The sequence below is a fragment of the Halichondria panicea genome, chromosome 6 (assembly GCF_963675165.1).
Source record: "Halichondria panicea chromosome 6, odHalPani1.1, whole genome shotgun sequence".
Classification (NCBI taxonomy): domain Eukaryota; kingdom Metazoa; phylum Porifera; class Demospongiae; order Suberitida; family Halichondriidae; genus Halichondria; species Halichondria panicea.
The window spans coordinates 2382499-2399741 of NC_087382.1; the positions used below are offsets into that span (position 1 = coordinate 2382499).

The following is a 17243-nucleotide window of genomic DNA, read 5'->3' on the forward strand; positions in this document are numbered from 1 at the left end:
ACATGAGTGGATACGATGATTTAAACGAGGCACTAAGGAACAGAGCGACAAGAACTGACCAATAGCCAGCATTTTATGTAAATCATTTTATATAGTAGCAATAATGTGTGTTGAACTGTTTCAAAACAATAATGTTCATAGCAATACGACAGTCATAATTCTTACATACTAAAAAGTTATCTGTTAAAATAATTATAAGTTCTACTTATTATATAATTATCATGTGTTCAAAAGTCAAAGTTCCAAACTATAATTATATACAAGTCTCTTAAGGCAGCTCCTCTGGTACACGATAGTATGTGAGACTATTGGTTTCAATATTCCAATCAGCCAAGCAAATATTACTGAGTACTTGACAGAGTGCCTTTATACGCAGAATGGCCATTCTCCTGTAGGTATCAGCTGCACCGTGGTCGGAAATAACTTCAGATATACGTAGATTCACAACTACATCATCGTCAGCTCCCTTACGAAGTTGCTCGGGCTGATAGTTGCCATAGGTGATTGGGATTGTGACTACAAATTTGGTCATATTTGACTCTAAGTAGAATGTCGTGTTCACGGCTTCAAAGTGTCTCCCGGATATTGCAGTTCCGTCTAGCACTTGTAAGGATACAGCAGCTGGACTTGGGTAGGGGGAATAGTTGTGTCGGGTTACCGTGACGTTCGCAAATAGTTCTGTCTCGGAAATAGTGAATTCTTCTCTCTCAAACGAAACGTTTCCAGCATTATCGAAATAAGTAAATTGTAGAGTTGATGGGATTGACTCTATTTCATCGAATATGACTGTTACATTTGAGGGTCCCAGGTTAGGCTGTGCAATGCACGAGATCACTGTGTCTTCAACAATGACTCTAGGTTCGGTACAGAGGGAAACATTGTAGTCCGAAGTTAGTAGAACTGTTATCAGCATAGCTTCGTCGTTTTCAGAGAGAGGACCGAAGTTACTGCCAGTGATGTTCACTCTTGTTGGTAGGAATCGATAAGTGGAACCTGGTGTTATATCACTAACAATAGGTGGTTCAATGGACCTGTAGACATTAGACAGTGTAGTTGTGACATCATCGACAGATACGGTAATATTATACATCCCGAAGGTTATACTCGGAGTGATGCAGGATAGTAGTGTGTTGGTGTACACAGTTACGTTATCGCAAGTGTAGTTGCCAATAGTAACAATTATTGTGGGTCCGTTTTCAGCAGGTCCGAAGTTGCTACCGGTGATATTGATAGTGGTACCACCAATTAGAGTGGCTGTATTAGGGAACACTGATTCTATCTCAGGTGGGTCCAGGTAAGTGAATGCATCAGATGCGTTTATCATAAGAGCGGAGTTGTCAATGGTGATGGTCAGTACCACAGGGGATCCACTAGTGGGTGTGGTCCTAGCGGGGGGTGTGAGGGCAGCCACAGTCGTATTGTCCAAAATAACAGTCGTGTTAATAGCAGGCGAAAAGTCGACTAAGATGTCAATGTCTCTAGATCCAGGCCTGTCACCATAGGAACCGAAATTGGCACCTTCTATTAGGATGATGGTACCGCCACTCGCTCGTCCAGCTGATGGTGTTACTGACGTAAAGATAGGGGCATTGTAATAGATGAAAGTTGAAGCTTGGGTAGCGTTGGTACCATTCACAATGGGTATCACTGGGTTAGGAACAGTAGCTTGATCGTAGAATGCATCGCTCGTAAAAGACAAGAAAGTATCGTCCACTGAAGTGGTGAGGCTAGAATGTGTTTTGAAGTAGTCAATATCCACGTCGTTAAAAGCAATGATAATTACGAGACTGTTGTCAAGGCTACTCGGAGTGCCACCTGTCAGTGTGTAGTGGTCGTCTGCAGAGAAGGAATCTTGTACAGTGATAGCAGTGTAGTTAATCATGGATATATTCATAGGTTCGTTGAAATGTAGAGTCATTTCCTCTACAATAAAATCAAAGTGGTATTCGGTTAAGAATGGTCTGGTTGTATCAGGAGTGAAGTTAGCGGCTTGTTGAGCCTGTCCATCAAGAATTGCTTCAACGTAATTATTGTTCATATCCTTCACCAGCCTAGAGCTAATAACAATCCATGTATCCACAATACCAAGACCGAACATTTCCGTGGCTTTGATGGCATTCAAATCGTTGTCACCTAGTATAACGGAAATTACTGGATTATCTATTTCAAACACGTCCCTTGATTCTGTTGTTAGCTGTCTAGTCCTGTTCATCAGGTTACTGTTGTCGTCTTGTAGTGTAACCTTGGTAACATCGAAGCTACTAGCGTTTACAGTTTCAGAGAAAGTCAAGTGGAGCAAAGCTTGGTTCATATCCAGATGGAATTCCAGCAATCTTGGAGGAATCGAATCTGCGTAGAATGTATCGACTTGCAAAGCACGGCCGTTGATAATCTCAATCACTTGATTTCCATTCATGTCTCGGATGAGGTCGCTTGTTATTGTGAGGTATGTACTGTCTCTCGAAGTTGCCAGTTCAGTCAACATATTGATGACGTTTAGATCTCCGCTATCCAAGTTAATTTCAATGATGTAATCATCAAAGCTAGATGTAGTTCCGCCAGTAAATCGATACCATGTGATCATGGACACCAAATGTGTGTACTCAGCGTTTTGTATAGCAATACTATCGGGTCTTAGAGAACTGGCATTTACCGTTTCATCAAAAGTGAGCGTTAGAATTTCAGAGGTCAAGTTTAGACTGAATGCTACTAATTCTGGTGATGTAATGTCTTCTCTTATCACTCTGATCTGAGTAGCGTTGGTAACTGGTACTTTATTTAATGGGTTTCCATTCATGTCCGCAAATGCTCCAGTTCCTAGCGACAGAAATGTATTGTCTGGTGACGTTGCTAGGTCAGCAAATCGCTTGATTTGGTTGAGATCGATAAACCCGAGTTGAACAGTTACAATGGGATGGTTGAGGCTCATACTGAAACTGAAATAAGGAGCAAATCTGTCCATGACGATGGTGTCGTTGGTATCATTAGCATCATCAAATCCTTCAAAGTTCATAGCTCCAGAACCAGAACCAAAACCAGAGGCAGAACCGGAACCTGAACCGGATCCCGACATCATGAGCTGACCGGATCCCATTCCAGAATCGAGAGTGGAATCATTCATAGGTGGTGATGGTGTGAGCATCCAGATGGTAACCATGCCATCAATGGTGGACTGCAGCTGTATCTGCCCAACTTGTAGTGAGCTTGCATTTATTGTTTCACTAAATGTAAGTATCAATTCTCCATTGTCCAAATCAAGCTCAAATGAGATTAGGTCAGGGTTGATTGTATCAGGATGTAGCATACGCACCATTTGTGCGAAAGTTATTGGAATTGGAATAATTATATTCTCATTCATATCTTCGACAAGGGAAGATGTTATCGAGATGTAAGTATTGTCTTCCGAGGTTGCAAGACCTGTCAGAACTTTGATGATATTAGTGTCGTTTAGACCCAACTCAACAGTGAGTATATGATAATCACTTTCAGTCGTTAAAGTTGAAAGAAGAGGTAGCTCTCCCATTTGCAGAGTATGCCATTCGGACTCGTTGTTTCTGGCCAGATTGCTCTGCAGAGAGATCTGTGTGATGTTCAGACTTCGAGCTAAAACAGTTTCCGAGAAGTGCAGTGTGAGTGTTTCAGACGTTAGATTGAGGTCAAAGTTCCACAACTGGGGACGGACAAAGTCGGCAGTATACACAGCTGTCACGAGGCCATCTTCTAGTACAGGTGTGTCTGGTCGAGGCTCAATGTAGTTCGGAACCAACGCTATATCATGGATCGCGAACTGAGTGTAGGTTAGCCATGAACTGGTGCGGAACGTGAACAGATCGGTGTCTCTTTTGATGGCATTGAGATCCTCCAATGCGAGGGTGAACTCAATCACTGTACTGTCATCTTCCTGTACACTGCCATTAGTTAGTGTGTAAGATGTGGCACTCTCAAAGAAATCTTGGAGAGCAAAAGCTGTGAAATTGAGACTTGATGCGTTTACCGTTTCAGAGAAAGTCAGCGCAATAATTTCCGATGTTAGATTAGTCTCAAATCGTACTAATTGCGGAGGAGTTGTATCGGGAATGTAGACATCGACTTGTCTGCTTGAGGCTACAATAAAATTGTTTCTCATATCGACGATAGCTTGAGATCTGTGCATGATATAACAATCGTCTCTTTCTCTGCAAAGTACCAACCTCTTAATCTCGTTCAGATCAATGATATCTAAGTATACCGTGATGATGGTACTGTCTTCCATTGAACTCAGGCCAGCTGTGAGTGTGTAAAAGGTTGTACTGTTGTAGTCGTGCAGACTGAGATAGTTTATCAATAGCGAGTCAGCCATAACAGTTTCATCAAAAGTGAAAGTCAACGTTGCAGCGTTCATATCCAGTACAATCTCTATTATAACAGGTGCAAGCGTGTCCGGTGTATATTCATTAACTTGGAGTGCACTGCCATCGTTAATTGGTGTCACTGAATTACTATTCATGTCCATAATAGCGGCAGCCCGTACAGTTATATAGGTGGTCTCCATGGAAATGGCCAGGTTGCGTCTTTTCTTCAGCTCGTTCCTGTCCAAGGGGCCAAGATGTATGATTATGATATGACTATCATCGCTACTAGTGAATGTTTCATTCTCTCCAGGTGTTAGGTAGAGCGGTGAAGCATGGTATTCCGTGGAAGACATGACATCATTCTGTATGGCTATCTGATTCACATTTAGAGTAGCGGAGTCGACCGTCTCGTTAAAGGTCAGCGTGAGAGTGGTAGTGTTCATATTCAGTGAATACCTGACCAGAACAGGAGCAGTAGTGTCAGCTGTGTGCACTCTAGCCTGCAGGCCTTGAGTAGCGGCTATAGCAACCACTTTATTGTCACCATTAGCCAGGTCAACAACTGCATTCTCAGTGATTGAAATGAAGGTGGAATTAAGGTCAGTAGCTAGCTCCGTCCTGTACTTGATTTCATTCAGGTCTTGGAATCCAAGCATTATGGTCACAATGCGACTGTCCTCATCCATGGAGCTTGAGTTACTGGTCAGCGTGTACGTGGTGAGATTGTAGTATAGAGCTGTTGATGCAGACTGCAGTGTGATCTGAGTGACATCCAAAAAGTCTACAATCTTAACAGTCTCGGAGAAAGTTAGTATCAAACGCCCGTCATTCAAATCAATATCGAAACTCTCAAGCTCAGGTCTCGTGATGTCGTGAGTGAAATCAGCCACCATGGGTGCTTCGCAGGGAGTCACGGCAACCACTCGATGAGCGGTATTGTCCGAAATAGTCTGATTGGTCAGCAAGAGGAAAGTATTAACACGAGCAGAGGCTAGAGCTCTCAAATTCTTAATTGCATCCAAATCTTCGTGGCCAACATTAATGACTACAATCGGACCATCGGAGCTGAAAGTTGCCGTGGTGTTTGGATAGGGAGGATATGTCCTGAGGGTATAATTTGTACCCTCACACAGATTACTGAGCAGCGTCAACTGGGTAACATCAAGTGAACTAGCATTAACAGTTTCTGTAAATGTGAGTGTCAAATTTCCAGCGTCCAAATCGAAACTGAATGCTCTCAGTTGTGGTCGAGTAACGTCGAGATTGTATATTTCCACTTGGATAGATTGAGTGGAATTAATTTCAACAACCATGTTGCCGACCATATCAGATACAGTATCGTCCGTGATCGCTAGGTAACTGTTGCTAGGGGCTGTAGCCAACTCTGTAAGTATCTTTATATTATCGAGATCTTCGTAACTAAGATACACCGTTAATATCGGTGAATCAAAAGACGATAGAGGCAAAAATTGATTCATGTCCACTGATCCGGAACCACTGAACATTCCAGATGATGTCATATTCATCATGTCCACACCTCCCGATAGTCCGCTGGTGATCATTCCGCTCCCACTAGCAGATCCACTGCCTATTAGGTTAGCAATCCCTCGGCCGTCAATACTGAGCTCCTCTCTGGTATACAAACTACTAGTGGTGAGCATATAATACTGCGTTGGTTGGCGACTGCTAAATAGAGTTATCTTGGTGACATCTAGAGTTGTCGCGTCAACCGTTTCAGAGAAGAATAGGGTCAGTGTTCCTTGATTGAGAGAGAGATTGAATTCGTTCACAACAGGAGAAGTGGTATCGTTGGTATGATTGGATACTTGCAGGGAATTGATGCCATTTATATTCGGCATAATGGGTTGTAGATTGTTATCTACTAGAGAGTTGTCTACGATGGTCAACCACGTTGTTTCTGCTGTCTCAGCAATTCTCTTTCGCTTGATTTCGTTTAGATCGTATAATGAAATATTGAATATCACAACTCTGTTATCAAGCATTTCAATCACATCCGAAGTATAGGCTATCGTTTCCATGGTGAAGGTATGGAATGTCGAAGGGTTTATGTAGGAGACTGTGGAATCTTCTTGCAGCGTAAAGCCAGTCACGTTAATGGATGAAACGTCAACAGTTTCAGAGAATGTTAGGAACAGCTGTTCACTGTCCAAGTCGATATTAAAGGTGTCCAGATAAGGATCAGTGATGTCATCCATGTAGAAGCTGACTGGTAGACCGCGAACAGGTGCTGATGGATTATTCACCATATCTCTGATCGTACCATTCTCCATGGTGATGTAAGTTGTATTGGCTGATGTGTACAAGTCAGTGTGGGCCTTGATGGCATTCAAATCTCTGAAATTCAGAACAAGCATAACCTGTTTTCCGTTTTCCGACGGAGTTCTGCCACCTGTTAGTCTGTAGGAGTCAGTGTGGTTGTCGAACGGAGTATTCTGTAGCACTATCTTCTGGTAAATCAGTGACAATGCTTGCACAGGTTCGTTGAAATTCAGCAAAAACACACCACTCGTCATATTGACTGAGAACGAATCTAGTATAGGGGGTAGCATTTCAATGGGGCTGGAGAGCGCTTGTATAGTGACCTCATTCAGGGGGTTGCGCATACTCCAATCGAAAATACCCCCCTGTTCAACAAGCAGCCATGTGTTGTTTCGGGTGGTCCATATTTTCTGGGTCCTCTTTATAAGACAAACGTCACTTTCGATGAGTGACAAAACGACACTGTGTGTGTAGGGGAGATTGTAGCTACCATTGGAGAGAGTGATGTTAATTGTTCCAAGTTCGTCAGAATAGATGTGGAACTTTGTGAAATCGATAGTTTCCAAGGCAACAGTTTCGTCAAATGAGATACTAATAGTCCAGTTGTCAAGGTCGACTGAGAAACTCATGAGAGTAGTGTTGGTTACGTCAATCGCATACTCAATAGCTTGATGTGCAGAATCTGTTTCTATGGGAACAAGTTCGTTTTCATTCATATCAGAAACAGTGAAGTTCATCACACTGATGTAAGAGTCATTCAAATTGTTGTACAAATTGGTTATGGATGTTAGAAGGTTGGCATCAAAGGTGCTTAATTGCACTGGAATGATTGGCTCGTTACCTACGCTTACGAAGGAGAGGTTGGAAAGAACAAGAGAAGGACCGATTGGAAATGCATCATCTTGAAGAGTTACCCCGGTGACATCAAATGACGATACATTCACAGTTTCAGAGAAATGCAGATAGATTATTCGAGTATCCATATCGACAGTGAATGCTTCCAGTTGGGGGCGTGTCGTGTCCTGAGTGTAGGCAGAGACTCTTTGTGGGTTGGTAACGGAATTTACTTCATTGAAATTCATATCTGAAATGAAATTTACATCCATAAGTAGATAGGTATTGTTTGCGTCTGTGGCTAGGTCTGTGAGTTTCTTTATTTCATTTGAATCGAAGCGACTGAGAGAGATGGGGATAATTGGATCATCAGTTCTATTCTCTAGTGCCACGCTTGTTGAAATTACAAATTTCTCAGTGATATTATCAATTCTGTCTGAATTCACAATCTCCAAGAAGCTAGTGTTGAGAGAGGAAACGAGAATTGTTTCATCAAAAGTGAGCCACAATATTCCATCACCATCGAAGTCCAGATTGAATGAAACGAGGGTAGGAGATGTCGTGTCTTCAGTGAAATTAGAAGCTTGTAGTGCAGCAGATGAATTAATTCCAACCACTGGATTATTGCTGACATCAGTTATAGTGTTGCTTGTGATTGCAATGAAAGTGTTGTTCATATTCGTAGCTAGGCCGGTTATTCTCTTGATATTGTTCAGATCCACTGTCAATATTTGCAGAGTCAGCTCAGGATGGTTTGGTGTGATTACTGCACCCCCGGTCAAAGTATAGCTGATATTGGTAGAATTATATTCACTCTGCAGAATAATATTGCTAGGATTGATAGATCCAATTTCAATGGTCTCGGAAAATGTCAAATGAAGATACCCCAAGTCCATATCCAAATGGAATTCCAACAACACCGGAGATACAGTATCGGATATAAATAACGATGCTTGTACAGGACTCTCAATGGAACGTACAAAGTTTCCGTTCATGTCTACAAGGAGTGCAGCATCAAATACAAGGTAGCTGGTGTTTGCACTTACAACAAGGTCATCCAATTTCTTGATTTCGTTTAAGTCGTACGTGGTGAGGATCAGTGCAAAGTTAGTGTCATTCTGCGTAGTGGTGATCTCTCCACCAGTGAGACTATAAGATGTACTGTTAGTTGTGGAGTCAGCATACAGTACAAGTCTGGCTGCATCGAAAGAGTTGATGTTAACAGTCTCGTCAAATATAAAGCGAATCTCTTCAGTAGTCAGGTCAAGTTCAAATGAAACTAGAGACGGACTAGTGAGATCTTGGTCGAATATACGCACTTGAAGTGAATTGTTGGCAGGTATAGAAGTGATGGGGTTGCCGTTCATATCTTGCAGAGTTAGGTTGCTAACGGAGATGTATGAATTATTCACAGACGTAGCTAGGTTTGTGAATCTTTTGATATAGTTGGTATCGTTTGCAAGCAGTTCAACAATAAGCACAGTATCGTCCGTTGTCAGGGCAACCCCTGATTCAAATACTCGATAGCTACCTTCAATAGTGTCATTCAATGCGGAGGAATCTTGGATGATAATTTCAGAAACTTGAAGGGTTTCCACGCGAATAGTTTCATTGAAAGTGAAAATCAAACGATTAGAATTGAGGTCCAGATCGAAATAGAGTACAATAGGGGATATGGTATCGGGGTAAAAGTTGGCTACCACAAGAGTACTAAATATCAATTGGTTAGCGTTCATATCGCTAATGGCAAACGGTGTGAGTTGCAGTATCGTACTGGCGTTGTCCACGGCAACATTGAGATCTCTCTTAATATTGTTCACATCGAATATATTGAGCTGTACGACAATGATGTAATCATCACTGGATGGACTGCTGGCGTTGGTGAGGGTATAATTAGATGAAGTACCAATAATCGTGAATTCTTGGATTGCCAGCGTCAACAGGTCAACAGTCTCGAAGAATGTTAGTATAATCTGCTCCGTGTTTAAGTTGAAAGTGAAAGACACGAACTGAGGGGGTGTGGTGTCCAGCGTTAGGTCTCTTACTCTCAGCGCTGAATTAGAATTGATGGAAATTACTGGATTTTCATTCATATCCTCAATACTGTTTTCTGTAATGACAATAAACGTATTGCCTTCTCCCGATCTCAGTTCAGGTTGGAGACCAGAACCGGATCCGGACCCTGAGGTTTGGAATGGGGACACGCTCGCCAGGCCACGGATCTTCTTGATCTGGTTCAAGTCGAAGAACGAGAGAGATATTTCGACAATTGTAGAGTCCTCCAAACTTCCAGTACTGTCTGTTAGTGAGTACATGTATTCACTTGAGTTAGAACTTTCTTGAAGTGTAATTTGTGAAATGTTCAGTGATAATGCATTCACAGTTTCATCATATTCCAAAGTTAGTAGGCCCAAATTAATATCGAGGTCGAAGTCAATTAGCATTGGATTTGTAGTGTCCACAGTGAAGCTGGTTGCTTGCAACGAGTTGCTGGTTTCTATAGGAACAAGGTTATTTCCGAATGTGTCTAGCACACCACCTAGCTCAACTGATAGCCAAGTATTATCCAGAGAAGTAGCTAGTGATGTCAGCCTTTTGATTTCATTCTGCTCTGATATTTGTAGAGGCAGTACGATAGTGAAATGAATAGGTAGTTCGTCCACAGACCCAGGTGTTAGTGTGAAGCTTGTACTGGTGGTGTTATACTCACCCTGGAGAGTAAACCTGCTCCTCAGTAGCGAACTACCAATAACAGTTTCAGAAAAGTTCAGCGTTAGTGTTCCTTCATTGAGGTCCAGTGCATATGATTGCAGCACTGGATCTGTTGAGTCCAGTGTGAAGCCTCTGGGCATGACTTGTGAGGCATTGCCTGGGGGGATGCCAAGCACAGGATTCATGTTCATGTCCACTACAAGATCTTGAGTGATACTGATGTAAGTTGTACTCCCAGAAATAGCCAATTGGGGCACTCTCTTGATTTGATTAAGATCTTCCAGGCTTAGATGCACCCTGATAATAGGGCCGTTGGTGCTATTAACAACACTACCATCAGTGAGAGTATATAATGAATCCACATTGCTGGGTGCCATGTGCAAGGTAACCATGGTCACGTCAATAGAACTAGCATTAACAGTCTCGCTAAATGATAAAGTTAGTAGCCCTGAGCCATCCATGTCTAGAGAAAATGAATCCAGTTCCGGATTGACCATGTCGCTAGTAAAGTTGGTCACTTGTAGTGGAGTTGCCGTGGGTAATAGTACATTCCAATTCCCGATCATGTCTCGTATAAGCATGTCCGTTATTGATAGATAAGTGTTGTTCAATTTTGTAGCAATGTCAGTGCGGATTTTGATCTCGTTGAGGTCAGAATTGTCCAGCTGTATAATCACGATGGTGCTATCATTTGTGATGGCCTCTCCATTTCGTAGCGTCCAGTACATACTAGGCGATAAAGCCATACTGCTTTGTACGGTAATCTGGTCCACATTCAGTGTTTCCACTCGAACGGTTTCGGAAAACGTCAAGGTCAAAAGTTCAGAGGTCAGATCAAGGTCAAAGCTTCGGAGGACAGGTGAAGTTTCATCCCTGGTAAAATTCGATACTTGTAAGCTTTCGATTTCAGTTTTTGGTACAACAGGATTGTCGTTCATATCGACCACAAGTTCGGCTGTGAATGAGAGGAAAGTGTCAGCACTGCTTGTAGCGAGACCTCGCTGCCTCTTGATCTCGTTCAGGTCAGAGTCCAACAGTACAACAGTTAGCGATGTTGTGTAATTGGGCGTGACAAACCACGCCCCCTGTAGAGTGTGTTTGTACACGGTATTGTTGGACTGTTCTCCCAGAAGAGTGAGTTGCTCGGGTAGCAAAGAACTGCCATTAACAGTCTCGGAAAATGTAAAATACAAAATTCCGGAGTCCATGTCAATATCGAATGAATCGAGTGTGGGTTGCACAAAATCCTCATAAAACACACCCACTAATTGGCCGCTTGTTAGTTCAATTATAACGAGTGGGTTGGTGTTCATATCTTGAATAGCATTGCTTCCAGTCGCTATATAAGTTGTGATGTCACTGACAGCTAACTCAGATAGAGCCTTGATAGCATTTGAATCTTCTATGGAGAGTTCGATCACAATAATGGTAGAGTCCAGGCTGGATGTATAGCTGGTAGTTAGTGCGTAGAACACGCTGTTAACATCAGCTGGGCTTTCGTTAATCAGTTGTATCTCTCCCACCATCAAAGAAGATGCATTTACAGTTTCAGAAAATGTGAGAGTGAGTGTTTCTGATGTCAGATTCAAAGCTGAGAATACGAGTTCCGGTTGAGTAGTGTCTTCAGTGAACTCACTAACTGGTAGGGCAGATGATGATGGGATTTCAACCACAGGGTTCATAAACACGTCTCTGACAGTACCACTCGTAATACTAATGTATGTATCGTTAACGTTGGTTGCTAGAGTAGACAAACGTTTTATTTCGTCAAGATCTTGTTTTGATATGTCCACCCTCTGAAGATAAAGATCAAAGGCGTAGTTGCTCGAGGCTACACTGAGAGTATAGTATGTGCTTGGATTGGATGTTCTAACTCGAGAGTTTTGTAGAGTGACGTGTGTTGCATTAAACGTGTTAGCTTGCACCGTCTCAGAGAATGTTAGCCAAATAATACCGGAATTTAGGTCCAGCGAGAAATTGTTTAGAGCAGGGGGTGTGGTGTCGGGAGTGTAGATGGATACAGATAATGTAGAGCGGCCATTCAAGCGTGGTAACAATCTCTCTCCCACTTGGTCCAACACGGTGCCATCATCAATTGATAGGTAAGTAGTGAAATTGGACGTTGCAATACTGTACGTCTTCAACTGGTTCAGATCTTCCGTGGTTAACTGCACTACAATTATTGTATCATCGAGTGGATATACGAAACCACCCATCAGTCTGTAATACTCTGTTGTCATGGTAGCATTGAAAACGCTCTGCAGTATTATACCGCTTGTATTCAGTGTCGTGTAATCCACCGTCTCTCTGAAATAAAGAGTGAGATTTTCGGCCGTCATATCGAAATCGAAACCCAGCAAAGCGGGTCTTGTCATGTCATCATTGAAAGCGGTGGCTTGTAGAGCTTCGAAGGACTCGATAGTTGTAGCTTGATTATCAGCCATATCTCTAACTGCATCATGGGTATAGCGGAGATAAGAGTCGGTGATGTCGGTGTACAGCTGCTCCAGCTTTTTGATTTCGTTTAGATCGTCATCAGAGATAATGATATGCACTAGTAGTCCGTTACTACTGTTAGTCGATCCCGAGGTGAGAGAGAAATCAGACATCGGTGTAAATGCATCACTGGATTGCAAAATAAAATAGTTATAATTGAGACTGGATATATTCACAGGCTCGTTAAACATTACAGAGAGTACACCGCTGTTCATATCCACAGAGAATGATAGCAAGGATGGGGGTGTGGCATCAACCGTGTAGTTCTCGGCTTGTAGTGGTGCATTGAATTCCTCAATCATATTCTGTCGTGTCATATCGAAGAACGCCCCGGTTCCTATCAGGAGGTGTGTAGTGTTGATGGAGGTAGCCAGGTTAGTGTCTAGCTTGAGGGCATACTGGTCGGCCGGTATTAGCTCAATACTGGGGGTGGTGGTGTCGCCAGTGAGGGTCAGGTGACCTGTTAGCGTATACACTTCCATGTTAAGGAACGACCTCGTCATGTTACTGCTGGAAATAATCAGAATGACTTGTGACATGATTAAACTCACATCGATTGTCTCGTCGAAAGTGAAATGAATAATACCGCTGTTGAGATCAAGATGATAAGAGAGGAGCTGTGGAGGTGTTTCATCATAAATGTACAGCGCTGCTTGTCGTCCATTGCTACTAGGAGTTGGTTCAACACGGTTCCCGTTCATATCTGACAAGGTTGCTGCTGTCATTGAAATATAAGTGTTATTTCGACTTTGAGCGAGATTTTGCAGTCGTTTGATTTCGTTCAGATCAGTGGGTCCGATCTCTATGGAAACGATATAGTCGTTCTCCGTTATAGTGTTGCTAGAGCCAGTGAGGGCGACTGTTTCATCTCCAAGCACTTGTGCATTTCTGATAGTTATCCCAGATGTTAGTAGGGAAGACACATTCATTGTTTCATCGAACGTCAGGTGCAATAGTCCAAAGTTCAAGTCAAATGTGTAGTTGAACAAGCTTGGTGAGGTTAGATCAGCGGAAAAGATTGTAACCACGGCAGCATCAGACTCAGATATCTCGATAACAGGATTGGACCTCATATCTAAAATAGTGGAATTTGGGAAAGAGATGAAAGTTGTTGTATTGTCAGTAGCAAGATCAGTGATTCTTTTGATGTCGTTCATATCTTCAAAACCCAGCTGTATCAGAATCACAGTACTATCCTCAAGTGAAGACATTGTCGGACTAGCATTGGAACGTGTAGTCAGTCTAAACTGTTGAGTTTGATTCCCATTCCTCATACGCTCATTTTGTAGTACAATTTGAGTCAGTTCCAAACTGGACGCATTCACAGTCTCGCTGAACGTCAGTAATAGCTCGCCAGAGTTCAAATCAAGGTCAAAGCGCACCAAGTACGGATCTGTCGTATCTCCAGTGAAATTTCCAACTCTGATACCAGTAGTAATAGCGAGTAAATCCATTCCAGCCCCTCCCACATATTCTGTAAGTGCACCTCCGAAGCTGTCAATAAGATCAGCAGTAATAGTTAGGAAGGTATTGGACGCATCAGTAGCTATCGGAATGAGGGCTTTTATCTCGTTCAGATCTCCGCTGGTGAGGTTGACCGTGATGATGTAATCAGGAATGCTGTTGGAAGAGCCGCCTGTTAAACTGTACGAGGAGGTAGCTAAACTGTTGTCTTGAATTGTGATAGCCCGTGGATTGAGAGTAGCAATATTCACAACATTGTCTAAGTGCAGTGTCAGCTCTCCGGAGTCAACGTCCAGATCAAACCTGAGTAGACGAGGGTTTATGTTGTCCTCCATCAGCGTAACCACTTGTCGACCGTTGTTGGGGGGAATATTGACCAGTGGGTTCCCAGCGAAATCAAACACCGCACCAACTGGTAAAGATATGTGTGTGGTGAGGATAGATGTAGCTATTCTACGTTCTAGTACTATCCTGCGATAATCTTCGGCATTGAAATCAAGAATTAAGATTCGTTTCTGATTATCATCAGGCTCAAAGTAGCTGAAAGTTCCACCAGTTAGAGTTATATTCACTCCACTTTGGAAAATGTTATCCGGGAATTCTTGTAGCGTAAACATGGTAGGTACAGCCGTTGCTATGTCAACAGGTTCGTTGAATTGAACCAACATCCGTCGCAATCCAAGATCCAACTCCAAAAAGTCGAAAATGTTTGGATCGATTCTATCACCAACGAATTCGGCTTGCAGGGGAGGTATAACTATAGCAACGTTATCTGCAAGATCACTGGCTACATCCATGCTGTAAAGAATGTAAGTTGTGTTGGAAGAAATAGCTAATTGTTCTCTGGCTTGTATCTCAAGGAGATCGTCAGGTGATAAATTCAGCAGTATGATTGTACTATGAAGCGATGGTCCGCTTGCGAACTCACCCCCTGTCAGCTGATACAGTACAGCTCCCGATACAGAGCTATCGTTGAGGACAGTGATTCCTGCTGGTCTGAAAGCGTTAGATCGAATAGTTTCGCTGAAAGTGAGTTGCAAAGTAGCTTCCGTCAGGTCCAACAATGCTCCGACTAAATGAGGCCCGATAACATCAGCAAAGAAATCATCTGCCATTCTGTAGTTGAGTTGAGCTAGAGCAATTCCAGAGGTGTCCTCGATTGTCATTGAACTTGCACTTATGAAGGTGCTGAAGATGTTAACAAAGACATCTACTCTTTGTCTCAAAAACTCCAAATCAACAGTATTGAAATAAAAATCAACTACAAGTCCATTTTCAGTTGTTACTATGGTACCCCCGGTGAGATTATAAGCGATAGCAGAAAGTGTTGGGTCATCAGATTCGTGAAGTGTTATTCCAGTTGGATCGAAAGTACTGATGTTGACAGTTTCTGAAAATCTTAGAGAGACGTTCCCAAACGACATATTTACAGCAACGTATATAATCTCAGGTGCAGTGATGTCCATTACATAAGGATTGACTCTTATAGTAGGGCCTTCAGTCAGTGCATTGTCGTTCATATCCAAAACAGTTTCGTTTGAAAATATAACGTAACAGTCTGCACCCAGCAGCTCGTCCGTGCAAAGATCGATAAGTTTGATTTCGTTCAAGTCCGCAATTGATAGCATGTGAGACAGGACTGTACTGTCATTGGTTAGAAGGGTTCCCTGTGATAGCGTGATATTGGTTACATCGCTACCAGCACTTCTGCTAAGAGTGAGTGTCTCAATGATGAAGGAAGAACTGTTGATAGTCTCGTCGAAGGTGAGGTGGAGGATGCCAGTGTTCAGATCCAGAGAGAAATCAATCAGTACAGGTCTAGTAGTATCAGGTATAAAACCTGTTACCAGCTCAGCACTGGTTGACGGTACTTCATTTACTCTGTTAGAAAATTGGTCCGCAATCGTTATGTCCAAGATTGAGATATACGTGTTTGTTTCCATGGTAGCAATTTGTGTCCTTCGTTTTATTTCGTTTGTATCCTCGATTGATAGTTGCACAAGTATCTCCGGGTTGTCATAGCTACTGGAGTAGCCACCAGTTAGTGTATATATATCACTGTCACTAAAGTTGGAGCTTCCTTGCAGCGATATCCCGATTGTGCTCACGCTTGATCGATTCATGGTCTCGGAAAATAGTATAGTGAGTTGTCCGAGATTCATGTCAAGATAGAAATTTAATAAACTGGGTCGATTTGTATCAATGGTAAATTGTCGGACTTGCATTCCGTTGCTATTGGTGATACCGACAAGCTGGTTGTTATAATAGTCCATCACTGACTCACCATCACCTGAAATGAGCAAGTAAGTATTTGCCTTGCTCGTGGCAATTGATTCCAAGCTGCTCAGAATATTTACGTCTTTCATTGTCAGGGATACGATTAGAACAGGGGGGTGAGTGGGAATTTCATTAGGGCCCCCCAGAAGCCCGCCACTTAGAGTGTACGATCTCAACGATCCCACAAATGTTTCTGGGCGGTTCTCATCGAGATTGACTCCTCTGCTGTCGTTGCTCAGTGCATCAAATTCGAAAGGTGTAGTCTGCAGTGCGATTGTGAGGGGGATACTGGGTAATACTTGTACAACCTCTGAAAATGTTAATCTCAGTTCCTCTGTCGTCAAGTCAAGGTCAAAGTACACCAAATAGGGTGGAGTCTCGTCAGCGATAACGTTTGTTGCAGATACAGAGGATGCAATATTCGGAATGCCACTCGTATCCGAGACTGAACCAGCTGTGATATTGAGAGCACAATCGTTGGCAGCGGTTACGGTACATAGGGACTGTCGTATCTTCAATAAATTGTCATCAAAATCGTTCAAGTTCATCACCACGATAGTACAGAAGCAGTCAACCACGAAACCACGGCTCAGCGTGTACGATACTCCATCAGCAGGGTTATGAAGTGTTAGTCCATCAGCCATTAGCGTACTAGCGTTAACAGGCTCACTGAAAGTAAGGGTCAAATTTGCAGAGTCCATATCGAGCGAAAATTGAATAAGTTCGGGAGGAGTGGTATCAGATGTTAATGCATTAACTTGTAGAGCGTCTCCATTCGGAACTGGTATCAGATAATTCATTTGCATGTCAAATACAGTACTGCTTCGTACAGATAGGTATGTGTCTATT

At 42.6% G+C, this 17243-nt stretch overlaps 2 protein-coding genes across 6 annotated transcripts in view; one reads left to right on the forward strand and one right to left on the reverse strand.

Moving 5' to 3' along the window:
• The window catches only part of LOC135337904 (uncharacterized), a 42254-nt gene extending 42112 nt beyond the window's left edge, over nucleotides 1-142 (forward strand). For 4 of the 5 annotated variants that reach the window (XR_010395355.1, XR_010395353.1, XR_010395356.1 and 1 more), the window contains one exon: nucleotides 1-142. The gene's annotated coding sequence lies outside the window, so the exon portion shown is untranslated. The other variant, XM_064533923.1, reaches the window with a different exon arrangement.
• The window catches only part of LOC135337897 (uncharacterized), a 49671-nt gene continuing 32538 nt past the window's right edge, over nucleotides 111-17243 (reverse strand). The window contains exon 4 of the mRNA XM_064533912.1: nucleotides 111-17243. This exon is cut by the window's right edge and continues 13135 nt beyond it. Coding sequence (XP_064389982.1) covers nucleotides 269-17243 — 16975 coding nt within the window. The 3' untranslated portion in view covers nucleotides 111-268.